This window comes from Ranitomeya variabilis, chromosome 3, assembly GCF_051348905.1.
Source record: "Ranitomeya variabilis isolate aRanVar5 chromosome 3, aRanVar5.hap1, whole genome shotgun sequence".
NCBI classification, from domain to species: Eukaryota; Metazoa; Chordata; class Amphibia; order Anura; family Dendrobatidae; genus Ranitomeya; species Ranitomeya variabilis.
The window spans coordinates 654,337,654-654,365,153 of NC_135234.1; the positions used below are offsets into that span (position 1 = coordinate 654,337,654).

General features: G+C 42.8%; 1 protein-coding gene across 2 annotated transcripts in view; it reads right to left on the bottom strand.

The window, feature by feature from the left end:
- Positions 1-27,500, bottom strand: part of B4GALNT1 (beta-1,4-N-acetyl-galactosaminyltransferase 1) — a 245,953-nt gene that overhangs the window by 141,148 nt on the left and 77,305 nt on the right. For both annotated transcript variants that reach the window (XM_077297769.1, XM_077297770.1), the window contains exons 2-3: positions 21,345-21,551; positions 16,985-17,158 (exon numbers count right to left, since the gene is read on the bottom strand). In XM_077297769.1, coding sequence (XP_077153884.1) covers positions 16,985-17,158; positions 21,345-21,550 — 380 coding nt within the window. In that variant the 5' untranslated portion in view covers position 21,551. The remainder of the gene's footprint in view (positions 1-16,984; positions 17,159-21,344; positions 21,552-27,500) is intronic.

Below are 27,500 nucleotides of genomic sequence, written 5' to 3' on the forward strand. Positions count from 1 at the left end.
CGCATGTTTGTATGTTCCACTAATGTGGGCTTTGCTCTCAATATTGAGTATTTTCCATTCACTTAGACAATATTTCCTCTTTCCATATAGTCATAACCATTTCCTCTTTCTATTTAGTCATATAGACTTAACCTTCTTTCAATCCTGACCTTACTTGTAAGGCAGCCCATTCGGGTCTCTTTTTTGTGTTTTACTGTTTTACGTCAGATGGTGATGCTGAAGCAAATCCACCAACGTGTGCCTCCTTCTTGCTAATTGCTTCTTCTAAGATCTGATACAATGCCAACTGTGTCTCCGTTTGCCATTTCCTGCATGACCCATCAATAAACGTAGGAAAACTGATCTAGTATCACAACATCATGTTGCGAAAATACACTCACCGGCCACTTTATTAGGTACACCATGCTAGTAACGGGTTGGACCCCTTTTGCCTTCAGAACTGCCTCAATTCTTCGTGGCATAGATTCAACAAGGTGCTGGAAGCATTCCTCAGAGATTTTGGTCCATATTGACTTGATGGCATCACACAGTTGCCGCAGATTTGTCGGCTGCACATCCCAAAGATGCTCCATATAAGGCAGGATGGATCCATGCTTTCATGTTGTTTACGCCAAATTCTGACCCTACCATCCGAATGTCGCAGCAGAAATCGAGACTCATCAGACCAAGCAACGTTTTTCCAATCTTCTACTGTCCAATTTCGATGAGCTTGTGCAAATTGTAGCCTCAGTTTCCTGTTCTTAGCTGAAAGGAGTGGTACCCGGTGTGGTCTTCTGCTGCTGTAGCCCATCTGCCTCAAAGTTCGACGCACTGTGCGTTCAGAGATGCTCTTAGGCCTACCTTGGTTGTAACGGGTGGCGATTTGAGTCACTGTTGCCTTTCTATCAGCTCGAACCAGTCTGCCCATTCTCCTCTGACCTCTGGCATCAACAAGGCATTTCCGCCCACAGAACTGCCGCTCACTGGATTTTTTTTCTTTTTCGGGCCATTCTCTGTAAACCCTAGAGATGGTTGTGCGTGAAAATCCCAGTAGATCAGCAGTTTCTGAAATACTCAGACCAGCCCTTCTGGCACCAACAACCATGCCACGTTCAAAGGCACTCAAATCACCTTTCTTCCCCATACTGATGCTCGGTTTGAACTGCAGGAGATTGTCTTGACCATGTCTACATGCCTAAATGCACTGAGTTGCCGCCATGTGATTGGCTGATTAGAAATTAAGTGTTAACAAGAAGTTGGACAGGTGTACCTAATAAAGTGGCCAGTGAGTGTATATGAGATCCCGTTCCTCCTGCATCTGAACTGACACCAAGTTTTGGGAGCTGATTAACAAATTCGGGCAAGGCTTCTCCTTCTTTCTACCTGGCAAAAAATTATTTTGAGGGACACCCACAAAGGTGGTGTCCCCATACATGTTTTTAAAAGCTATAGTTTATCTTTTCATAGGTTTTTCTTTCGGGTTCTGGTTATAGCAGCATGGGTCTTTAGCTTTCCCCTCTAGTATGTTCAGTGCTAGTTTAGCCTTTAGATGTGTATATACTGTACATTTATACCATGTACACCAAGCAGTCCTTTTTATGTTTCTTTCACTCTTTTATGACCTCAAATAACAGGTATGTCCCATCAAATTGTGTCTGGGGGGCATATGTGCTCTTAGCTGGTTTGAACACAAGATGATGAGCTCTTTCTGTCTCATTGTCTGTTTCATATTGTGTTTGTGATGCCAAGTTGTAAAAAACAGAAACAGTTGTAATATAAAAATATAGTCAGAGGATAAGGGGTACACTAGTTGTAAACCACTAAACACAATATCAGAATAATTTTAACCACGAACAAGTTGTACTTTATTTGTTACTAGACTAGAGTATTTACAATCCACAGGATAAAGTGTGCTTTCAAGCAAATCCTAATACATTTTATCATATATTTAAAATGGTTTTTCACTACTAGACAACTCCTTCATAAAAGCTACAATACCCAAAATGACATAAAAACAAAATCTACTCAACGAGCGGCAATGTTGGCACCGTGCCCTCAGGTGCTCACATGACTTTGCTATGATCAGTGAGTGCTGCAGCCAGTCAGTTGCCACTGACAGGCTGCAACATCCATATGTCTGTCAAATGGAACTCTGACAGGAGGCTGCAGTCAAAACGTGCTCTCTGCAGTGCTCAACATTTAGCATTAGGCCACAGTTAGAACATCCACAAGCTACCGTGTACATAAAATATCATTGTTTTCGGCAGCATATATCTGGTGTAAACAACATGATGGACTACCGATAATGATGAATTTAAAATGACAATGAACAATTCAATCAGTAGATGAATGAGCATTTTGCGTAGTCATTGAGTGATCTCCGAAATATTTACACAAGCCTTTAACCTGTATATGACATTCTAGTTGTTGATTAAAGATTGGTGGTTTCAATAATGTGGCTTCTGTGGATGGACACATAATCCAATACCGGGAAAGTAAGGTAGGATGGAACAAGTGTCCTTGCCCTAAACCAGAAACTAGCTTGATGCCCCTAAAAGTAGCATAAGGTACTATCTGACTAATATCCACAGGTTTAAACTATTTAGACTGTTCACTAGTCCATGGTCAAAACCCCTTTAGCTGCTCACCACTTTCTCCTTTGTACTTGAGGACAGAAATGTTTCTCACTCGGCTCTGTGTAGATGCTTTGTGGACAGGCTCTTTCACCTTCCCATTGTGGCCTATGGAATGTTGGTCCACTCCTCTTCAATGGCTGTGCGAAGTTTTTAAATGGCCAGTATACTCACTGGACATGTCACCCATTGAGCATGTTTGGGATGCTTTTGATCAGCATATACGACAGCCTGTTCAAGTTCCTGCCAATATCCAGCAACTTCGAACAACCATTAAAGAGGAGTGGACCAACATTCCACGGGCCACAATCAACAACGTGATCATCTCTACAATATGTGAAGGAGATGTCATGAATGTGCTGCATTCAGCTGAGACATTATGAATATTTGGGATCAGAATGTTGCAGCGGTTGGCAGATCGCAGGTCCTTTTTGGAGTCCGCTCGGCGTTTATCTTAAGTTGTGAAGATTGATTTTCACTTGGTGTGGAAGAGGTTAAGAGTTCCTTTTGGATCCTAATGGGATTCCATATGGCTATAATCTCAGCTGCTGCATTTTACTGCCACTTCCTTCCATTATTTAAACTCACTCCTCTCCTGCGCTATTGATAGGTTTTCTATGCTGACCTCCCTCCTGCGGTTCGCCATAAGATGGGGGGTTTCTTTTGCATTCAAAGTGGTGATTTCATTGGAATCTGTCCCTCCGCACCTAAATAGAAAAAGCTGTCGGAATACCCCAGACCCCAGGTTGTGTGGAGGATTACAACCTCGGCATACAAATATCTCCTCCGCATGTGTGTCTTGGTTTGTCTTACCTGCAAAGGCTGTCGTAGGTACGAAAACTGAAATAGTTTCAATCTTTATGGATAGTTGGCAGAGGACAATATGGTGGATACTTGGTTTGCCCAGACCCATGGTCTCTCTTGTAATATTCTGGCGAATTCCATCTCGATATTTGCTATCGACTCTGCAGCTCTTGGTCAGGCAAATTGTGCATAATTTTAACTTTCGAATAGGGGCCCTTCACAATGAACTCATCTCTTGCTATTTTTCTTCCTACCCATATTGTACTGGGCCTTGCTTGGTTATGCACAAGCCTGATTGACAATCCAGGGAGATAGTTACGTGGAGTAATTTCTGTAAGAATAATTGCCTGACTGAATAACTGCTCTTCTCTCCACCGTCTCCACTAAAACCTCACCCTCTAATCTGTCCAGCTTTGAGGATGTATTCTCAGAAAATGGATGGCAAGAACTGCCCTCCACCGTGCAAATGATTGCCCTGTTAACGTGCTACCTGGAGCAAAATTACCCAAGACTAAATTGTACAATCTTTCTGACACTGAAAGGCCGGCTATTAAAAAAGTGTGAGGAGACAGTATGGGGGCAATGTGAGGTGACAATGTGGGGGAGATGTATGCAAATCGCACATGAGCCATCACGAGACAACTACTCAATGTCAGAAAAGAGGAAGTGACTGCAGAAGAATGCGCACACTTGAATATATATGAAAAAATGAAGTTAAAAAATGAACAATTTTATTACACCAACTGAAAAACAATTAAAAACACATAAAAACCACAAAAGAGGGCGGTATGCACATCCCCCCTGGCAGAAGATATACATAAAATGATAAGAAAACTTAGGTGTTTAGTAGACAATGGTTGACATATAAATAAATCAGGTCAAATGGAAGGTAAAAAACTTGTAATTCTATACCTACAAGGGGTACACATAGGAATGGGCACATGAACCAAATGTGATTGGTATCAAAATCACATAAACATGCTCATATGTAGTTGTGGGTGTCCCCACAGACAAAAAAACAAACAAAGACCCCTTAGTGCAGACATCTAGTGTATCTATGAACAGCATATGTGGTTTATCATGTGCAGCATAAAGGATGTGTGAATAAATCAAATCAAATAAAGCCAGCCATAGTCCTAGCAAACACTAGTGTAAGTCACAAGAGTAGACCATGTATAAAAGGTAGCTAGCTGTGAAAGGACTACTGTAGAAACTTGCTATGAAGCAACAGCCAGTACATGCAGAGCCATACAATGGAGAGGGCCACTGTCACCCCCTCCAGCCGTTATAAACTAAAAGAGCCACCTTGTTAGGCAGTAATGCTGCATTCTAACAAGGTGGCTCTTTTAGTTTTAGGTTCAAGTATACCCCAAATAAAGCGTTTTGATACTTAGCCACAATACCGGTCTTTAGCCAGGGAGGCGGGTCCTCCCTCCCCAGCTTGAACCGCTACTCTGCCGTCACTCCAATCTTCCTGCTCTTTCGGCGCCGCCCCCTCAGCGCAGTTTACGTTTCAAAACCGGCGCCTGCGCTGTGTAGTACTGTGCTGTGAAGGCGCAGTAAGCTCTGGCCGTCTGATGTCCCAGCCAGGCTTGCAGTGCCTGCGCGTGCATTGCGGCCAGCCACCTTTGGAATCCCCGCCCCACACTGTGTTATGCATTAAGCACAGTGCGGGGATTCCAAAGGTGGCTGGCCGCAATGCCCGCGCAGGCGCAGTGTGCAAGCCTGGCTGGGAAACGTAAACAGCGCTGAGGGGGCGGCACCGAAAGCGCAAGAAGATTGGAGTGACGGCAGAGTAGCGGTTCAAGCTGGGGAGGGAGGACCCGCCTCCCTGGCTAGAGACCGGTATTGTGGCTAAGTATCAAAATGCTTTATTTGGGGTATACTTGAACCTAAAACTAAAAGAGCCACCTTGTTAGAATGCAGCATTACTGCTGCACAAGGTGGCTCTTTTAGTTTATAACGGCTGGTGGGGGGTGACAGTGGCCCTTTAAGCTGCCAGGAAAGTCCCTGAGTGCATGATTACCAGACGAGGAGGGACAGGAGAGCCCACGCATATCGCTGCTCAAGCAGCTTCATCAGGGAAAATAAGCTGTAGTGGGTCAGGAGGTGTTGGTATAAATACCCAGCTAATTACCTCAGTAACGATCACCGGAGTTGGTCTACGGTCTCTCAGCGCGCCCTGGAGGGTGAAGTGTGGGGGCCGGGAAGGTTTAGAACCCTATTAACCTACAGATTGCCCCTATATCTGCAGGTATATACAGTATATTTTGTTTTTCACATGACAGGTTCCCTTTAACTCAGTATGGTCTCTTCTTTTATTCCTTCAGCATTTTAAACCTGAATGAGGATCTTACTTTCTCCAGAAATTTTACATGAAATGAGAGCCAGTTATTGAATAAGCATAATTTCTCTTTAACAAGAACTAGAGGAAAAGGCAAACAAGCACGGGGAACAGCTGTTCCAGAATAGAACGTTTTGATGATGTGTGCCAATAATGAAAGGACTGGTACAGCAGTAATCACATAAAAGTATACAACGGCAGGTCTTCTATCAACTGTGATTGCTAGAAAACAAATATGCTTCTGCTTTTGTAGTAGCTATAAAAATTAGTTGTGAAGATACATTCATATGAAGACAAACTATGATGTATAGTCTCATGCTGAATACAGTCTTCTCTCAAGAACAGAAAGAATATAGGATATTCTTAAAAGGATGGTCAACTTCTTCGATAATGATAGACAGAGGTGTATCTAGTGGGAGGCACGCTACTCATCTACCCCAGGCTGGCTGAGTCGACCATTCTCCGACCCGGCTATGTTTCAGACGTGGGTACAATTGAAGCTCTGACCGCTGGGTCAGAGCAACGACAGCAGCGTCATGTGAGGGTGGGGGGTAGATTTACTTTGTTTAGGGAGATTTTTACTCTGTAGAGGAAAGACTCTGTGGGGGGGATTTATTCTGTGGGAGGAGATGAGATTTACTCTGTGTGGGGAGATTTACTCTGGGGGGGGGAGAAGTACTCTGAGGGGGTATTTACTCTGTGAGGGGGAGGTTTACTCTTTGGGGGGAGAGATGTACTGTGTGTGGGAGAGTAGGGGATATTTAGTGTAATTGGGTGGAGAATATTTATATAACAGGGTGGGGAAGATTTGTATAAATCTTATCTTGGATAAAAAGTAACCTTTAATATAGCCGTTAAAATCAGCAAATAGTCATAAAAAAAGTGCAAGGTGCAAAAGACAGACAATAATCAAAAAACAAAAAACAAACCGAGGTATATCCTAGGTGCATAGAGAGACACTATATGCAACTCTTCTCTCTTGCTCTATTTATATCCTAGAATATAACACCCCCCCTTTTTTTCAGACACAAATTAATAGGGTATGGGGTGTATGTATGTTCTGTATAGATCAGACAATAATGGTGGGTACTTAGATCACATCCCCCATATTTATACTTTGTCGTTTTAAAGAATAGTCAAAAAACACTCACTATTGCATAAAAATGGATGTATATCACAGAGCCAAATTGCTTATCTATGAGTGCGACTTTTTATGGCTTGAGGACCTTAATCATCTCTTTGGTACAACATTCCTCCACAAATAAGACCCTCTCAACCAGCCAACACCAGGGTCCGGAAGAAAACTGGGTCAACAAATGTCACATGTGCCAAACATAGGGACGGTACTACTCAGTAATGCCACTCTTTCAGAGTCTATGTACCTTTTGCCATGGCTACCATCTTTCCTTTTGTTTTAAATCATATATAAATCAAGGGGGTTGACACATGGAGCAATGCGCATCTTACAGGCAAATTGGAAAGGTTTCACCCGCATTAATGTCACCACGGACATAACCTTCATTTGGATGTGCTGGTTGACCACTTCATAAGTCCCCTCCCGACGCGTTTCGCTGCTGCTCTTCAGGGGATATATTGGGGTCAAGCATACTCATGCCGTGAAACAGACGCTGTCACAGGGTGTGGGCAGGTGAAAGTTATCCAAACTTATAGTCGCGCCCTGCAATCAAAAAATGCCGCCTCACCTCTGGTCATTACATCATGTTCGTTCTCTGGATCAGGCGCAGATACCGGAAGTGCTCTGTATGGAGCGCAGACCCGACCCGGAAGCAAAAGACCATGTTCCCGAGTCCGTTATAGAGCGCAAGCGCTGCATGGAATGCAAGATCTATCAGTATATTCACGCATGCGTAGAGTACCGCTACATAGCGCTCTTTTAAAGAGCCGCTCTCCAGGGCGAGCGGCCTATTGCCCGCAACAGCATATCTCATCAGCTGTCAGGCATAAATCTAATGCAGACCTAAACAAATATTGATCCGCATTGGTACCACTTAAACATATGTACAGGTTTCACTCCTAGGAAGTCTTTTACAAACAGACTGGGACACACTTCAAATATAAGAAAATCATCTGTGTACTACGAGGTACACGTTGCTAGAAAAACCTGGGAACAAAAAGGTGCATACTTAAGGGAGAGATGAAAAACATTTTACTCTTTAGCTATAATAATAATAATAAAAAAAATGCCAGAACCGTCTATGCGTACAACCGACCCCCTTGGCAGAACCACACATGCATAGGGAAGAGCAAAAGAGGGGACAAGAAAAAACCCATGGATCTAACGAGTCCCTACCTCATCCTATACTGAACACGCCCTGCCTACCGTGGAGGTTGGCACCCTAAAACCTACGCCATGGCGCCCCCACTCATCGGCGGCTGACCCTCTCTACAGTCCCTAGGTTACACTGCTCTATAGCAAAGAAGAGAAGGAAAGTTGGTCATTCAGACCCTTAGGATGTAATGTCTGTAACCAGAATATCCACTTACATTCTCTTTGAAGAATCATTTGGTCCCATTCTCCACCTCTAATTGGAGGGTCCACTCTATCGATACCTATGAATCTTATCTTCTTAGGATTGCCTTGATGACATCGATTCACATGATTAGATATAGCCGTATCCCTTTTATTCACAATATCGCGTATATGTTCCCTAATCCTTCTGCAGAAATCTCTTCTTGTTTTTCCTACGTATTCCAAACCGCAGTCACATATTGCCTTATACACAACACCTCTCGTGTGACAGTTAATGAAGTGTCTAATTGAGTTGATCCTGCCCGTATTATTACTGGTGAATGTCTTCCTGTGCTGCAGAGAACTGCATGCCTTACATTTACCGCATTTGTAACAACCCACTGGTTGAGGACCCAGCCAGGTGTCATTTCTGGGGGTACGAAAATGGCTGTGGACCAACCTATCCTTCAGGGACTTGCCTTTACGGACAGTGATCTGTGGTGAGGGGCCAATAGCATCCCTGATGTCTACGTCCATCCGGAGTATCTGCCAATGGCGTTGGAGAATATTTCTAATCTCACTCGCTCCATTGGAGAATTTAGTCACAAAACGGGAGATATTCTCTCCTTCGCGAGGGGGTGCGTATGTCTGCAAATCTCTCCGATCCCTACTTAGGGATGATTTATATGCCTCCCTCAGCACATTCTCCTGGTTCCCTCTTTTTTGAAACCTGTCTCTTAAATCATCTGCTTGGGATTTAAAATTTTCCAGATTAGAGCAGTTTCTACGAATCCTTAGATATTGTCCTTTAGGAATACCTCTTTTAAGGGGCATTGGGTGGCAGCTCTCCCATCATAGGAGGGAATTAGTGGCGGTGGGTTTACGATACGTTTTAGTGATAATTTCACCCTCTTCACCCCTTTGGACAAGGACATCAAGGAATGCAAGTGTCGACCTATTGGCTTCATACGTAAAGTGTAGGCCCAAGTCATTTGCATTAAGGCCTTCTACAAAGTCACCAAAGTCGACCTCAGTGCCCCTCCAAATGACAAAAACATCGTCGATGTAACATAACCACAATATCACCCTGTCTTCTGCAATGAATGGTGCCTCCTTAAGTACAACTTTTTCCTCCCACCAGCCCAGGAGAAAATTAGCATACGTAGGTGCACAAGGGCTACCCATTGCTGTGCCCCTGAGCTGGTGGAAGTACTTCCCATTGAACAGAAATACATTACTGGTCAGACAGAAATGTAAGGCCTTCAAAATTAATTCATTATGTCTCCTAAAATGGCATCCCCTCATTTGTAGGTATGCGTCCACAGCCATTAGACCTGCTCTGTGAGGGACAGAGGAATATAGAGCCTCCACGTCAATGCTCCCCAAAATCATGTCAGTGTCTAAACAAATACCCTCAAGTCTACCAAGGAGGTCGGTTGAATCACGCACATATGAGTTCAAGGCCATCACAAAAGGTCTGAGGACCTGATCAATGTAGAGGCCCAGGTTCTGTGTCATACTGTTAATCCCGGCCACTATCGGTCTACCTTTAAGGGGATTAGTACCTTTATGGACTTTAGGTGTACAATAAAAAGTGGCCATAATGGGATGACTGGGAATCAAAAATTCTCTCTCATTTGTGTCTAAAACACCTGTTTCATACCCCTCCTTGACGAGATCTTTTAGTCTCTTCATAACCTACCTCGTCAGTGGGGTTATGTGGTAGGACCTCATATCCATCTGGATCTGCCAACAATGATGCACAAAGGGCGCTATATTGGGTGGTATCCATCACCACCACATTCCCCCCTTTATCAGATGGTTTGATTGTAATTTTGCGGTCCTTTTCCAGATTGTTCAGACTCAAAGTCTCTTCTCTAGAGATCTTTTGAAGTTCACCGATTTAGGTAAGCTGAGGAGTTCACAAAGACATCAATTGAACTCAGATCTCCTGTTGGAGGTGGCATTTTTTTACTCTTGTTTCTAAGGCCGGTGAAAGGGCCATCTCCCCTCTCATTAGGATTAATATCTCCCAAATGAAACAACAAACGCACATAAGGCAACATGCTATCAGGAATCCCCAACGCCTCCTATGTCTTTTTCTCCTCTCTAGCAAAGTGTTTTCGCCATTTAAGTCTCCGTGCAAACAGGTGAAGATCTTTAATAGTTTCAAAACTGTCATAGTCCGTTGTTGGAACAAAGGATAATCCCTTGCTTAAAACGCACATTTCACTATCAGATAGGGGTCATGAGGACAGGTTAAGGACCTGGGGTTCTAGGAGGCGTTGTGAGGGTTTTGTCTGTTCTTGAGGGGATAACTCAACTTTAAAAAATCCCTCTGTGGTGATCTCTTATTCCCCCCTCCCCCTCTGCTACCTCCTCGTCCACCCCTGCCCCTTCCTTTTCCCTCTGATGTTTAAACCCAGTATCAGAGTCAGAGAACTCTGCTTCAGACGAAGAGATGTCTGTGTCAGGTACTTTGGTGCTACGACTCGTTGTTATCGAATATGCTTTGCTTTCTTTAAATTCCAACAAATCTCTGTTATAGCACTTGTGTTTCTGTTCCTTCAAGTGGAACTGGAACCTCTCCAAATTATTCTGCAAAGTTGTCTCCTTATGCGAAAAATCGGGCTCACTTGAAAATTTTTTAGTGACCTTGATTTGTTCTTTCAAGGACTCGTTCAACTTGTTCAAGGTAATTTTTTCCTCCTCAAGCAAGATTCTCATTAACCTAATGGAGCTCTCTGTAGCTTCTCTCTTCCACTTCGCTAGGAGGCCCGGACTTTTATATCTAAAACCAGGGGTAAGAGAAATTCTTAAGTGTCGTGTGTTGTGAAATTGGATTTTGGGCTCCCCCGGTGGCCACTGGTGGAATTGAACTTGTGTGCATCATCCCCTCTGTTCACCTGTTCCCATCAGGATGTGGGAGTCGCTATTTAACCTTGCTCCTCTGTCACTTCCATGCCAGTCAACATTGTAATCAGAAGCCTTTCTGTGCATGTTCCTGCTACCAGACAACTTCCAGCTAAGTCGGACTTTTGTCCTTGTTTGTTTTTTGCATTTTGTTCCAGTTCACAGCTGCAGTTTCGTTTCTGTGTCTGGAAAGCTCTTGTGATCTGAAATTGCCACTCTGATGTTATGAGTTAATACTAGAGTCTTAAAGTAATTTCAGGATGGTGTATTGATAGGGTTTTCAGCTGACCATGAAAGTACCCTTTCTGTCTTCCGGCTATCTAGTAAGCGGACCTCGATTTTGCTAAACCTATTTTCATACTACGTTTGTCATTTTCATCTTAAATCACCGCCAATATATGTGGGGGCCTCTGTCTGCCTTTCGGGGAAATTTCTCTAGAGGTGAGCCAGGACTATATTTTCCTCTGCCAGGATTAGTTAGTCCTCCGGCCGGCGCTGGGCGTCTAGGGATAAAACGCAGGCTACGCTACCCGGCTACTGTTAGTTGTGCGGCAGGTTTAGTTCATGGTCAGTTTAAGTTTCCATCCTTCCAAGAGCTAGTTCCTATGTATGCTGGGCTATGTTCTCTTGCCATTGAGAACCATAACAGTCGTGGGACTATGCCTGCTCTAATATAGCTGTCCAAACTCTGGACTTTCCACCAAGAGGATATTTGGTCCCTGTATGTATTGGTCAACTCCTTAAAGGTCGTATTATAAGATGGCGTGTATCTCTTCTGCACAAAGACTCTATCTGAGAAAACATCCCTAGCCTCGGATACCCAGGCGTTAGTGTCTATTCCTGTAGTGAGGAAACCTGCCATAATATTATAGTCCAAACTAAATACTAGTGGTGAAATCCAACTATCGTAACACATAAATCTTATCTTGGATAAAAAGTAACCTTTAATATAGCCGTTAAAATCAGCAAATAGTCATAAAAAAGTGCAAGGTGCAAAAGACAGACAACAATCAAAAAACAAAAACAAAACCGAGGTATATCCTAGGTGCATAGAGAGACACTATATGCAACTCTTGGTTTTTGTTTTTTGATTGTTGTCTGTCTTTTGTACCTTGCACTTTTTTAATGACTATTTGCTGATTTTAACAGCTATATTAAAGGTTACTTTTTATCCAAGATAAGATTTATATGTTACGATAGTTGGATTTCACCACTAGTATTTAGTGGGGACGATTTGTGTAACAGAGAAAATTTGAGGACACAAGTTAGAGGAGCAAGGGAGGGGCAGGTGCAGGCACAATATGAAGAGGGAAGAGATTTGAAGACACAGTTTGAAGAGCAAGGTGGCAGATGGTGGGCATGTACGAGGAAACAGTATGGGGAATGGGTGCGGACATATGGTAAATGGAGGAGATGAGTGCAGACACAGTATGATGAGTGGGAAGATGGGTGCGAACACAGTATGAGGAGCGGAGGAGATTATATGTGGGATACGGGTGCAGACACAGTATGGTGAGTGGAGGGATTGGTGCAGAAACAGAATGGAGAGGATGGGTGCAAATGCAGTATGGAGAGTGAAGGGGAATGTATGAAGACACAATATGGGGAGTGAGTTGGGTGATGGGTGCAGACACAGTATGATGAGTGGGGGCATGGGTGCGATCACAGTATGAGTAGCGAGGGGAAAAATGTATGTGGACACAGTATGGGGAGTGATGATGATGGAATGTGTGCCAACACAGTATGGTTAGCAGGGGGATGGAAAAAGGAGACAGTATGAGGATGGAGGAGAATGGTGTGAGAAGACAGTATGGAGGGAGAAAAATGAGAGTGGGCAGAGAGTAAAGACTGAGTAGTGTTTGGGGGTGTAACATGGAGGGACAGTAAACTAAGAAGGGGGAGTGTGATGAGGGGGCAGAGTATAGAGACTGGGACCTATAGGGCAGACACCATGTGAGAGGACAGTGTGAAGAAGGGGCCCAGAATGGAAAAGAGAGTGCAGTGAGGGGAGAATGTACTATAAGAGGGACAATGTTGGGGTCATATTTTGAGCATGGAAAATTGTGAGGGGAAATTATTTATTCAGGGGCTCAACGTAGGGCAGATATTTTTATTCAGGAGCATTATGATGAAACTGCCGTTTTTAAGGGTATTGTGTGGAGATGTGCTGCACAAGACTGGAGAAAATGGAAGTCATCATGGAGTCTGGACAAGAGGAAGATGAAAAGAAAGATGTTGTCTCCGGAGCTGTTTATCTTCAACCCTGGCAAAAATTACGGAATCACCGGCCTTGGAGGATGTTCATTCAGTTGTTTAATTTTGTAGAAAAAAAGCAGATTACAGTACAAAACTAAAGTAATTTTAATTGGCAACTTTCTGGCTTTAAGAAACACTAAGGCTGGGTTCACACTATGTTGACAGCAGCCCGTTCAACACATACGGTAACGGGCTGCTGTAAACGTAAGTGCCGCTATGGCAGCACGCTAGCGCAGACAGAGCATCTGCTAGCTATATCTGCGCTAGCAGTGACGGACCCGGAAACGCTGCAGCCAGCATCTCAGGGTCCATTACTCAATGACGGCACATCCCTAGTGCACGCCCATTGTGGGCGTGCGCTAGCGATGCGTCCGACATAGGAATTAATGGCGGCTGTCAAGGACTACGTTACACCGCGTTTATGTTGCGGTGTAACGTAGTCTGTCTAACGGACCCCCATAACGTAGTGTGAACCCAGCCTTAAAGAAATCAAGAAAAAAAATGTTGTAGTCAGTAATGGTTACTTTTTTTTAACGAAGCATAGGGGAAAAATTATGGAGTCACTCAATTCTGATGAAAAAATTATGAAATCACCCTGTAAATTTTCATACCCAAAACTAACACCTGCATCACATTAGATCTGATCGTTAGTCTGCATCTAAAAAGGAGTGATCACACCTTGGAGAGCTGTTGCACCAAGTGGACTGACATGACATGAATCATGGCTCCAACAAGAGAGATGTCAATTGAAACAAAGGAGAGGATTATCAAACTCTTAAAAGAGGGTAAATCATCAAGCAATGTTGCAAAATATGTTGGTTGTTCACAGTCAGCTGTGTCTAAAATCTAGACCAAATACAAACAACATGGGAAGGTTGTTAAAGGCAAACATACTGGTAGACCAAGTAAACATCAAAGCGTCAAGACCGGAAACTTAAAGCAATAGGTCTCCAGAACAGGAAATGCACAACAAAACAAATGAGGAACGAATGGGTGGAAACTGGAGTCAACGTTTGTGACCAAACTGTAAGAAACCGCCTCAAGGAAATGGGATTTACATACAGAAAAGCTAAACAGAAAAAAACAAGGCTACAATTGGCTAAGGAAAAGCAATCGTGGACTGTGGATGACTGGATGAGAGTCATATTCAGTGATGAATCGCATTGGGCAAGGTGATGATGCTGGAACTTTTGTTTGGTGCTGTTCCAATGAAATTTATAAAGATGACTGCCTAAAAAGAACATGCAAATTTCCAGTCATTGATGATATGGGACTGCATGTCAGGTAAAGGCACTGGGGAGAGAGAGAGCTGTCATTACATCTTCAATAAATGCACAAGTTTATGTTGATATTTTGGACACTTTTCTTATCCCATCAATTGAAAGGATGTTTGCGGATGATGAAATCATTTTTCAAGATGATAATGCATCCTGCCATAGAGCAAACTGTGAAAACATTCCTTGAAAAAAGACATATAAGGTCAATGTCATGGCCTGCAAATAGTCCGGATCTCAATCCAATTGAAAATCTTTGGTGGAAGTTGAAGAAAATGGTCCATGACAAGGCTCCAACCTGCAAAGCTGATCTGGCAACAGTAATCAGAGAAAGTTGGAGCCAGATTGATGAAGAGTACTGTTTGACACTCATTAAGTCCATGCCTCAGAGACTACAAGCTGTTATAAAAGCCAGAGGTGGTGCAACAAAATACTAGTGATGTTTTGGAGTGTTTTTTTGTTTGTTTGTTTTTCATGATTCCATAATTTTTTCCTCAGAATTGAGTGATTCCATAATTTTTCCCTATTCTTGGTTAAAAAAGTAACCATTACTGACTACCACATTTTTTGTTCTTGATTTCTTTTAGTGTTTCTTAAAACCAGAAAGTTGCCATTTGAAATGACTTTAGTTTTGTGCCATGTCTGTGATCTGCTTTTTTTCTACAAAATTAAACAACTGAATGAACATCCTCCAAGGCCGGTGATTCCACAATTTTGCCAGGGGAGGTATAAGGTACCTGGATGTAAATGTTTTTTTGTGACACTGACTAATTCTCATATTTTTATTTATGTTAGGAGCATTTAAGGTGTTGTCCAAGTTTGCGATGAGTCTGCAGTCATTCTATGTGACTGTAGAATTCTGAATTTTCACAGTGCCCACTGCACGCTGTCAGGATTCTCTTGTGTCAAAGATTTGCATACATGCGGTCATGTGCCGACTACACATACGTGGCCTCAATGAAAATTGAGTGAGGTTGGAAATGTCTAGTTGGAATGTGGCCAAAGGTATTCAAATCGAATACGCGTGCTGAAATGACTGTCCACACTTGCCACCAGCGATTGAGAATCCTAAAAGTGTGCAGTGCATGTGCTGTCAGAATTCAGAATCCTGCAATCACATAGAGTGACTGCAGACTTTAACCTGAAACCAGGACAAGCCTATTAATTATAAAATGAAACCCCTGTAGCATGCCAATCCTAACAGGGTGTAATATACTGTCATGCGGGAACTGGGTAGACTACAGCTGATTACCAGGGCCCCTGCGATATCCCTCAGACTAGGGAAAACCCTGTCTGTCCCTCTCCCAGAATTTACACTGATGGTGTGCTTGTCTGGGCCGCCAGGCCTGACCCTGACTCCTGTTTCAGTCCTATGCTGAAACCTCCACCCGCCACCCAGTGATTAGACCACACACCAACCCCTACAGAAAGCACAGACAGGGAAAACTAAAAACGCACCACGCCGCAGACACACAGGAAAATACTATAATGTGCACAGGGTAAAACAAATACAAATATAGGAAGGAGAAATATGACAAGGATAATACACCACCAGATACGATATTTCTTCTACTAGACCACCACTCCAGACCGAGATCACCAGGCACAAGACACAAGCTATAATCGGCGACGCCCAAAGTCCAGAATGAATATTTAAAGGCCACGGGCGTGACCCAGCCTCCAACCCGATTCCCAGCTAGATTAACCCCAGACAACCTGGATAAAGTCTAGTCGGCGCCACTGAGCGTATAGTGGACGAATGTGGAATTACCGCTGTCTGTCGGACGCCCTAGTGTGAATAGTGTCCGACATGACATATAATCACTGTCATGATTCAGCTATGCTTGCAGGTTCCAGGTACTTTATGTGCAATTTTCATACTTATGGTCATGTGACAACTAGCTTCTCTTCCTACTTCTCTCACTTTTTCACTGAATATTGACAGAATTAGGGAGAGCAGCTCGTCGGCATGTGACTAAATATGCAAATCACATCCAGTATGTACTTAGGGGGTCACCAAACTAAATTCTTGCCTCTGGTGCCAGAAAACATAGATACACCTCTGTTGATGGATAGATTATCATTACCAGATCGGTGGGGGTCCAAGACATTTTCCACCTACCGACCAACTACTATTAGCTACACTGGTTTGCGGAGGTAAACAGTGTATTGAGTGGAGATAGCAAGGCTTTGTCCCCTGGTTCTGCAGCTCCACAGTGAATAGGAGATGATCGGCAGTATCAGGGAGTACTGTACGCTGCTCCGTGCCATTATGTTTAGAAGACTTGCACAATGTTGTTTTAATTGTTACCTCATCTTAAATTTTTTATACTCCAACTCTCTTCTCTTATGTGTGTCATTCATTTCTGAAGGTTTGATAGCTGCTGTAAAGTCCAGTGCGTATGGTTTTCCTATTAACTCCTGTCTGAAGGGAATGTTCAGTGTCGTCTCTGCTTCACATTTACAGTAGTTCTTTGGCAGGAGCCTGTGGAATAATACAACAATAAGCCAAAAATGGTAGCACTGCCTGTGTGGTCATTACTGTCAAAGACTTGGGAACTTTGCAAAGAAGTATAGACACGTTGAGACCATGAAAAACATTTTTCTAACACATCATATGGGCCTGATATGGAGTTCAAGATGTACCATGCATGGCCTTGAATAACTGCAACATCACAATGACTTTATCTTCCTCCACAAGAAAGATCTAAATTTAGTTACGTGACAGAAATTTTAAAGACAGAAAAATATATGTTTTGTTAACTTTATATTCAGGAATTATTATTATTATTATTATTATTATTATTATTATTATTTGCAGTGCAAATTCATTTTTTTAGTGCATGGAAAAGAATAGATGTCAGTATTGATGCACATTGAGATAGCCGAGGCCCCTAGGCTGATACCAAGCTGCATTACGGGAAAACATCAATTACCTTCAGATATTAGAGACTCTACAAATAAACTGAAGATCTCTAGCCAGTGGCGAAATGTAAGTGTTTGCAGGAGAAAAGGGGAAAGGAGAGAAGAGACAACAAGGCAACAAGACTCATCAAACAGAAAAAATCTACAAGGCCAAAAGGCAAACTATAATTACATCAATCATATTTTCTCAAAATGCAGTACATGAGCTTGGGTATAAGGGGTTCAATACGGAACTGGTGGAACGGACTTAGGGAGAGGTAAGGGTTCACGAAAAAGGGTGCACAAAATATTTGCCTTGCACTAGGCACTGTAACCCATGCTATGACAGTGGCTCTAATTAACTAAAGACCTCCACTGCCCTTTTGGGCACGACCTCGGTGCCCTTCTAATGTACACATCACCTAGACACACATTCTACGCTTCCTAGTTTTACGGATGAAGGTAGACTGAAAGGGGTATTCCCAACTCCAAGATCTTATCCCAATATGTACTAGGTGTAGTAATAATAATAATATTAGCAAATACCTCCAATTAGAAATGTAGTATAGTTCTTCTGACTAGCCATGTCACATACTAATTTGCTTAATACAGTGGCAAGTAACAGTTTGGGCCCCCCTGGTCAAAATTACTGTTATTGTGAACAGTTAATCAAGTTGAAGATTAAATGATCTCTAAGAGGCCTAAGGATAAACATGACCACAGGTATGAGGAAAACAACGGGAGGTATCAATCATGCGATGCTGAGATAGAATCCTTAAAATCAAATAATTTAATAGAACAAGTTTACAAGTCAACGTGTTTCAAGGTCACGCCAAACCTCTTTATCAGGACAAACCCTATTGCGCTTTTTTCTTCCCAGTTTAATTCCTTTTTTAAGGTTAAAGATGACACATTCCCATTGTATTTTAGAGAAAATATATATATATATATTGCCATTTTTTACATTTTCAAAGTTACAAAAAGGAAAATGGACTGATGCAAATGTTTGGCATCCCTCTGAGATTTGTGAGCTCAAATAACTTTGACCAAGGTTTAATTAGCCTGTTAGAGTTATGGCTTGTTCACTATCATCATTAGAAAAGGTCAGGTGATGCAAATTTCCCACCCTTATAAAAACCAGCCTTCTCTAACCTTGTACGAAAAAACAGCAGCCATGGGTTCTTCTAAGCAGCTGCCTAGCACTCTAAAAATGTAAATGTTTTAGGCCCGCAAAGCAGGAGAAGGCTATAAGAAGATAGCAAAGCATTTTTAAGTTGTGGTTTCCTCAGTCCTAAATGTAATTAAGAAATGGCAGTTAACAGGAACAGTGGAGGTCAAGATTAGGTGTTTAGGACCAAGCAAAATTTGAGTGAGAACTGTAGAGGCAAATCAGAACCCCCGCTTGACTGCAAAAGACCTTCAGAAAGATTTAGCAGACTCTGGAGTTGTGGCACATTGTTCTACTGTTCAGAGACTCCTGCACAAATATGGCCTTCATGGAAGATTCATCAGCAGAAAACCTCTCGTGTGTCCTCACCATAAAATTCAGTGAGAGAAGTATAAAAAAGAATATCTGAACAAGCCTGATGCATTTTGAAAAAAGTCCTGTGGACCGATGAAGTTAAAATAGAACTCTTTGGCCACTATGATCAAAGGTATGTGTGGAGAAAAAAGGGCACAGAATTTCAGGAAAGGAACATCTCGCCAACCAATAAGCATGGGGGAGGATCAATCATGCTTTGGGGTTGTGTTGCAGCCAATAGCATTGGTAACATTTCACAGGTAGAGAGAAGAATGAATTCAATGAAATTTCTCACAAATTCTGGATGCAAACATAACACCATCTGTAAAAAAGCTGAAGTTGAAAAGGGGATGTGCAGCGCCCCCACTGTCGCAGGGCCGAGGAGTACCCGGTACCGGGTCTCTGAGTCTCTGTTCTGGAGTTGTCACGGTGGCTAGACCCGGTCCGTGACCCTGCTGAGGGGCGTACAATGAAGGTGGAGGTATGGGATGTCGTTATGGTGCGGTGAAGTGCCGGTCGCGGTAAATAACGAGGACACCAGGTTGCAGTCTCTTTACCTCTTTACTGAAGGCTTCAGGATCCTCAATCCGGAATACGGTTAACCGGGCCGCGCAAGCCTGGCCGGTCCGATGGCACATCCAGAGCTCCCTTTGCAGGTGGAAATCTGTGCCTACCTTCTAGCGCTTGTGTGTTGTGGTCCTCCCCTGCTGTGCTTACGGAATAGTCCCCACAACTGTTGTGTCTGTTTCTCGTGTTCCCTCACAACTTGATTCTGATGTTCTTCCACATCCCCCAGATCTTATGGTTAGGACGCACCCGTATGACGGGGAGGCTTGGAGCTCTTCCGGGACTCTAGCGTCGCCCCACTCCTGTTGTTACCCCCCCTGTGTCTTCCTAGGTCAATTGGGTGAGACAGCCCGCCTAGAACTGACTGTCCTGCCGTAGGTTTGAAGTTTGGCCTGGAGCTCTATACTTCCTCGGCGTTCCGGCCAATGGTTACGCGCCTCAGTAGGATGTTGCCTCGTCTTACAGCACGACTCCTACTGGTATTCTCCTTGTTGCGTTGATCTCGTTTCTCACTCAGCACAATAACCTCGCTTCTTGTCCTTTCTTGGGGTACCGCCGCTCTCTGGTTGCTAGGTCTCTGTCAGGATCCCACCCCTGGCAGGGACCCCTCTGAATCTTCCCCTACAACACCCTCTGCCACAAGGTGTTGCCTGGTTCCAACCCAGTCAGCTTTCTGATCTCACTTCCTATCCAACCCCCAGTTTTACCAGACTGTGAGGAGTGGCCTAATGCATAGTGCCCTTAGCTCCCCCTGGAGGCCAGACTGTGAAATGTATTGGTGTCTGTGATACCTGGTCAGATGAACTCCTTCAGTGCCATCAGACGTACCATAGCCCCCCTTAGTGGCGGAGCAACAGTACTGCAACGACCAGGACTCTGGGGCGCTGCAGATGGCTTTTACAAATGAATAATGATCCTAAACACAAGTCAAAATCCTCAAAAGGTGCAAGCTGAATGTTTTACAATGGCCCTCACAGTCCCCTGGTCTGAACATCATTGAAAATCTGTGGCTTGACCTCAAAATAGCAGTGCATGCAGGATGACCCAGCAATCTCATAGAACTGGAAGAATTTAGCAGAAGGAAGCTTACAAGCTGAGATACTTGCAAAACGGGGTACTACTAGGTACTAACCATGCAAGAAGCCCAAACATTTGCATCAACCCATTCTCCTTTTTGTAATTTTTAAAATGTAAAATATAAAAATGCATATATAGTTTTTGCCTAAAATACAAAGGATATGTGTCATCTTTAACTTTAGGCCGTTTAGAGATCATTTCATCTGCAACTTGCTTAACTTTTCACAATAACAGTAATTTTGACCAGGGGTGTCCAAATTTTTACATGCTACTGTTGGTGGCAAAATTATCTAGAAAATCTGCAACATCAAAAACTCACAAACTGATTGTAGGAACGTAGCCTAATAAGCCATGTGCATAGGTTCAAATCACTTAGGTGATCGATTCAATTATTGCACAGAATAGCAGTGTTCATTCACAATTTCACTCCCCCTAATGTCATAAAGCCTCTGGATCCTCCATTGCTGACACAAGGCTTTACCATGATGTATGGGGCTTTACATCAATATCCATTATTAAATGGCAAACAATGCAGAACAATCATACACCTGCGCCTACTTGCTTATATTCACCATCCACACTTAAAATGCAGAATACGTACTCTAACACTTCATTTTTCCATTTTAAAGATATCCCAGAAAATTTTTCAAGTGGTTGCAGTAGACTGTAATCAAGTATGTCTTCAGGGGCTTCTCTATTCCAGACTGATACCACCTTTTCAGATGATTTTCTCCACATGTGCAAGCAGAATAAAGACATTGGCACAAATATTACCACAGCAAAGCATAGTCTCCTATTGGCCCGCATTCTGCAAAAAAGAAAAAGAATGGTAAGTTGTAAATTCTTAGAAAAGAACAATAAGTATTTAATGTCATAATGCATACTGGACATGGTCACCAAAAATCAAGTCTTGTACTGCAATGTTCCCATACATTTCTGTCATGTGTAAAGACAAAATAAAATTCAATTTGCTCTAAAATAAAACAAAATCAAATTTTTTTAACCAACCTTGATAAATACAGAAACAAATGTCTTCTGGTGAATTATGACCAAAATTTTTTTTTAAAAACCAACACATCAAGGTCTGGAGTGCCCCGTTCATTATGTTAGGGGTGGACATACCGCCGATGCAGGCAGTTCAGCTGCACAGAGGCCAGGGAGGGAGGGGGTCCGATCAGCTGCTGAAACTTCACGATTTTTCTAGAGCCAACAGCGGCATCAAAACTAAGTGGAGAGGAGGGGGACTTTGCAGACAAAGAAGGGCGTCCGCTCTGCTACACTCTGGTAAAGACAATAGATTGACCCTTTCCTCTACTTAGTTTTGATGCTGTTGTTGATTCTGTGACACAGAAGCCTCACAGCAGGGAGAGTTCCAAGGTGTGTGGGGCCATAGGCGGATTATAATGAAGGCTATTTGGGCTACTGCACAGGGCCTGAGGCTCTGGGGGGGCCATTGTCAGACTGATTCCAATGTTTTGTGCACCGCTGTCTGTAACGCACTTATTCCAGCGGGAAGCTTTCCTGGGGCTGCGCTGCCGATGATACAGAGTGGCAGCTCAGCTTCAGGGGAGCTCCCGTTGTTCTTGCTGTGATGTACCAGCACGATAATGTCATCATGCCAGCATGTACGCACTGGCCATTAGCATTGGAGCCTCGGGAACTGGAGCAGAGCACCAGGGGAACGGGAGAGAGGCGAGTATGTCTGTAGGTTTTTAGTTTTTTTGTTTTTAATTAATATGTGTATGGGATGTGAGGGATCATACTGTATATAGTTTGCTATGCACAGGCTCGTAATGTACATATGCAGCTTTTTAGGGGCTCATACTGTATATAGGTTGCAATGCGCAGGCTTGTAATGTATATAGGGAGATATATCGGGCCTCATATGGTATATAGTTGCTATGCGCAGGCTCGTAATGTACATATGCATCTATATGGGGCCTCATACTGTATATAGGTTGCCATGTGCAGGCTCACAATGTATATAGGAGGCTATGTGCAGGCTCAAACTGTATATAGGATGCTATGTTGGGGCTCATACTGTAAATAGGGAGCTATCTGCGGGCTCATACTGTACATAGGAGGCTATATGGGGCTCATACTGTATATGGGAACTATGTGCAGGCTCATACTGTATATAGGAGGCTATATGGGGCTGAAAATGCATATAGGGAGCTATGTGTAGGCTCATACTGCATATAGGGAGGTACTGTATGTCTAGGCTCATACTGTATATAGGAGGCTATGTGGGGCTCAGACTGTATATAGGGAGCTATGTGGAGCTTATAATGTATATAGTGAGCTTTCTGAGTGCTCATAATGTATCTAGATAGCTATGTGGGGACTCATACTGTAGGTAGGGTACTGTGTGCGGGCTCATTGTATGTAGGGGGCTGTGTGTGGATTCATACTGTATGTGTGGGGGCTCATATTGTATGTGGGAGCATATTGCCTGGGCATGTGAGCTGTAATCCTCATTGCAGTATGGCTTATGGTCTCCTTTTCTTGTCCTGATTGAAGAAATTCCCTGATAAATCCCTGAATAATCAAAAGAGGGGAAAAACGTATCAGAAGATGAAATTAAACTAATTACACAACTTTTCAAGCCATATAGGTTCTACATATATATACTGTATATAGGATAGTCCATGTCCATAGAAACATGACTATATATATGAATGTTTCGTGGTTTTGCACTGCCCTTTGACTGGCCATTTATGATCTGAGGAGTTATTGTTTGATTGATAAGGATATCATATTTGTTTCTTCTTGGACAATATTAAGGCTTTTTTTCTCGTTAGATTGTTGAAAAGTATTGCTGATACCCCCCTTAGCCCAGTAGTATCTATATTGTATATATTTCTATATGTTCATTACTGTGGAGACACAGTGTATCGGAAGTCGCTAAGGAGATAAAGTTTTTTAGTTATGGTTTACATGTATAAGGGTCCGAAAGGTTGATCGCTTTGGTTGCTGATTGAGGGGGAATGCGGGGGCTCATATTGTATGTAGGGGTCTATGAAGGGGGTTATACCGTATATAGGGGGATAGCGGCATACTTAATTCTGCTCTGTACTGTTATACAAATATTAATAATTTTTTTATATATATTATCTTAATATTAATATTGAACATAATTAATTTCAGCCTATTGGTCATGGTCTGTCATGTGGCCCCTTGGGATAATTATTCTCCCAACTCTGCTCTATCATGTATAGTGCTATGTTATGGATAGTGCTGTACATAACGGAAAAAAGTGCGCGTCGCACTAAGTGCACCGCTATCTCTGTAATTTTCAATCTACAGATGTGCCCCAGAGCACCTGTGTGTTACTCACATGACCTATCATATCATCTATCAAAGTGGGTCATGTGACAAGTCACGTGATACATCGGGTCCCACACCTTCTACACTGCCCCGGGGCCCTGGCTACTCTTAATCCACCCCTTTGTGGGGCTCTCTATCTCCACGGCCCCGTGAGGGGAGTAAAGCTCTGTGTGCTGTAGATACCAGGCTTTACAGCATGCAGACTCCTCTCATATCGATCTGCACACGGTGGGTGACAGGGGGTCACTAGGAAGGGAGAGACACTACACCCATAGACACTATAGGGAGTCTGCATAAGGACCCTTGTACAGTAAGGCCACTTGCACACCAGTATTTGGACAGTATTTTACCTCAGTATTTGTAGCCAAAACCTGGAGTGGGTGATAAATATAGAAGTGGTGACGTGTTTCTATTAGGCCGTTGTCACACTTGCGTGTGCAATGCGAGAAACTTGCGTGAGTCTCTCACATCAATACCCGGCACTGCCGCCGGCAGTTCGGACCGGAGCGTTCAGCTGCATAGAAATACATGCAGCCGGTCCGGTCCCGAGAGCCGGCAGCAGTGCCAGGTATTGATGCGAGTTTCTCGTATTGCTCACGCAAGTGTGACACCGGCCTTATACTTTTCCTCTGATTTTTCCTCTCCTGGTTTTGGCTTACAAATACTGAGGTAAAAAACTCACCAAATACCGGACATGTGAACGAGGCCTTACAGTGCAGGGCACAGATTTTTATACATCACCAATAAAAACTAAACAAAGCCAAAACAATTTCATGTGTTAATAATTGTAGTTGATACTGATGGTGTCCATATGACACAACAGATCAGAATTGTGAATACTGCCATCTTTTTTACACATTATCGGCCCACAAAAGGGCATAAATAAACATGATCAGGTCAACTACATCATCGACCTGCATTGGTCAGTGTGCCAATACCTTTTTATATACAGATGTTTCATGTGCGCGTCTTTGGGTTGTTTTTTTTTTAAATCCATGATATGAGAGTGGTGTTTTTTTAGGGTGGTGTGTAATAATGTCTAAATGGGTATGTGCATATTATATTATATCATGCTTAATATATACAATTAATTTATTGTCAAATCTCATTAGACATTTATTCATATTAGTGTGTACATTACCGAAGGACTGGAGACTGGTGCAGAGGGAAAGAGGGGAATAGAATGATGGGAATAAAATACAGCTTTTATTGTCTCATGTCAAATATATTTAACATAAAATTATAATATCACACACCCAAAATAAGACCCTACATTATTTATGGTTATAACATAGTTCGGACCTGTAATTCAATGGCCAGGATCCATTAACAAATGAATACTATTCAATATTCTAACATCTTGGCATAACTATCGAGACCTTAGTGGGTCGCAGCTGTTTAATCTATACAATATTCCTTATACAGCAGTGACCCAATATACTTCCTTTTTTTGGGTGTGTGATATTTTAATTTTACATTAATTATATTTTAAATAAGATAATAAAAGCTATATTTTAATCACATAATTATATTCCCCTTTCCCTCCCCAACAATCTTAATATGAATATACTTGTTCAGGTTCGCTCACACAGCCGTATATTCTGTTATGCAAGAGAATCAGATGAATATGCTCAAACTCTCAGAGATTGATCCAAGTGTCATCGGAGAATGCTCCGATTCTCTGGCATGAGATAATCGTATCTCAGGTGTGGAGAAAACAGCGTACATCGGACTGCACTCAGATGACATCCGAGTGCAGTCCGATGTTTCACACGCATCCTTAGACTTGTATGGGTGCGTGTGATACAGTTATCGTAGCCACTCGCTGCAGATCTACACTGCCCCATAGTATAACATTGGGCCGAGTGCTACCCGATAAAACATCAGAGAGCACTCGGCTGTGTTATACACTCGTGTGAGTGAGCCCCAAGTGAGTGTGTGTGCACCAGGGCTCTTCACTGTCGGTGTCCTCCCCGGCATTATGCCATATGGGCCAGCAGTGGAATGAGCAGTCTCTTTACACAGGAGTCTGTTTACACAGGAGTCTGGTACAAATTCTGTTCCTGTTGAGGCCAACTAATTTCTACAGGTTATAGGGTTATCCTAGTTTTTAGGTGACGTGGGATTTATAGGACGAAGTCTGTAGATTAAGCTGATGAACATACAAGGAAGAGACTCTAGGCTAAATGAATATAACAGAATATGTAATCAGCTCAACACGAACAACCGGACACAGTAAATAAATAAAAAATGTCACAGTAAGAAACCAGCAGGAAATATATACTTACTCATGCACACATATATCTAAGCTACATATAAGCCAGGAGAGCAAAAACTGAAGTGACAAAAATTGGGTAGTTAAAGAGTTAAGATTTTAATTTACTTCAAAGGGTAAAACTTCTCATCAACAGGAAACTTTACTCTCAGAAAACAATCATGTCGTGTTATAGCCGTAGGCGGTCGATTACTAGCTGATTTTAATAAGTAATTCTGGGTAAATCGAATAAATGTGATCACATGCTGAAGATGCCAAAACAAAAGGCGTGCACATAAAAAGAGACGAAGAGAGAACAGCGCTTTGGGGAAAATGCAAGTACTTGCTAGTGACGGCAGTAGGACTCTGACCTAGAGGAGTTATACTGTGAGACTAATATCCATAAACCCTTGTGAATTGCTAATATGTGCGCGACACTTGGACCGTTACTCTATGATCTCCCAGGTCAGTTTTGGTAAACAATGTAGCAAAAGTGAAGAAACCAAAGTGTTGTATGGGTTGACAACTGCACCCCAAAGAAATCCGAAAACCTGTCTGTAGATATGATGTTTAGCTGAAGGTGCAGACAAAAAATCCATTTCAGGGACAGATAGTCCCCTTTATGAGTTATAACTGTAGTATACCTATGTACACACACTCTGGGGAGAGACCTATCAATAATCTGGAGTAGGTAACAGCTGTTCGAGGGCTAGTCTCAATCCTCAAAGTATACAGTATTTTTCCTGTAACGTCAGAGCAACAGGTTCTGGTTCATGCTGAAGCAGAAAATAGTCCTGCTCACCGTAATTATTATTATTATACATTTTTTATAGCGTCATTTATTCCATGGCGCTTTACATGTGAAAAAGGGGGGTAAATATAGAAAAATACAATAAACATGAGAAAAAAACAAGGCACTAACAGGTACAGAAGGAGGGAGGACCCTGCCCGTGAGGGCTCACAGTCTGCTGGGGATGGGTGAGGATACACTGGGAGAGGGTAGAGCTGGTTGTGCGGCAGTTCAGTACGTTCAGGATGACTGCAGGCTGTAGGCTTGTCGGAAGAGGTGAGTCTTTAGGTTCTTTTTGAAGGTTTCTATGGTAGGCGAGAGTCTGATGTGGTGGGGCAGAGAGTTTCAGAGTATGGGGGAAGCATGGGAGAAGTCTTGGATGCGGT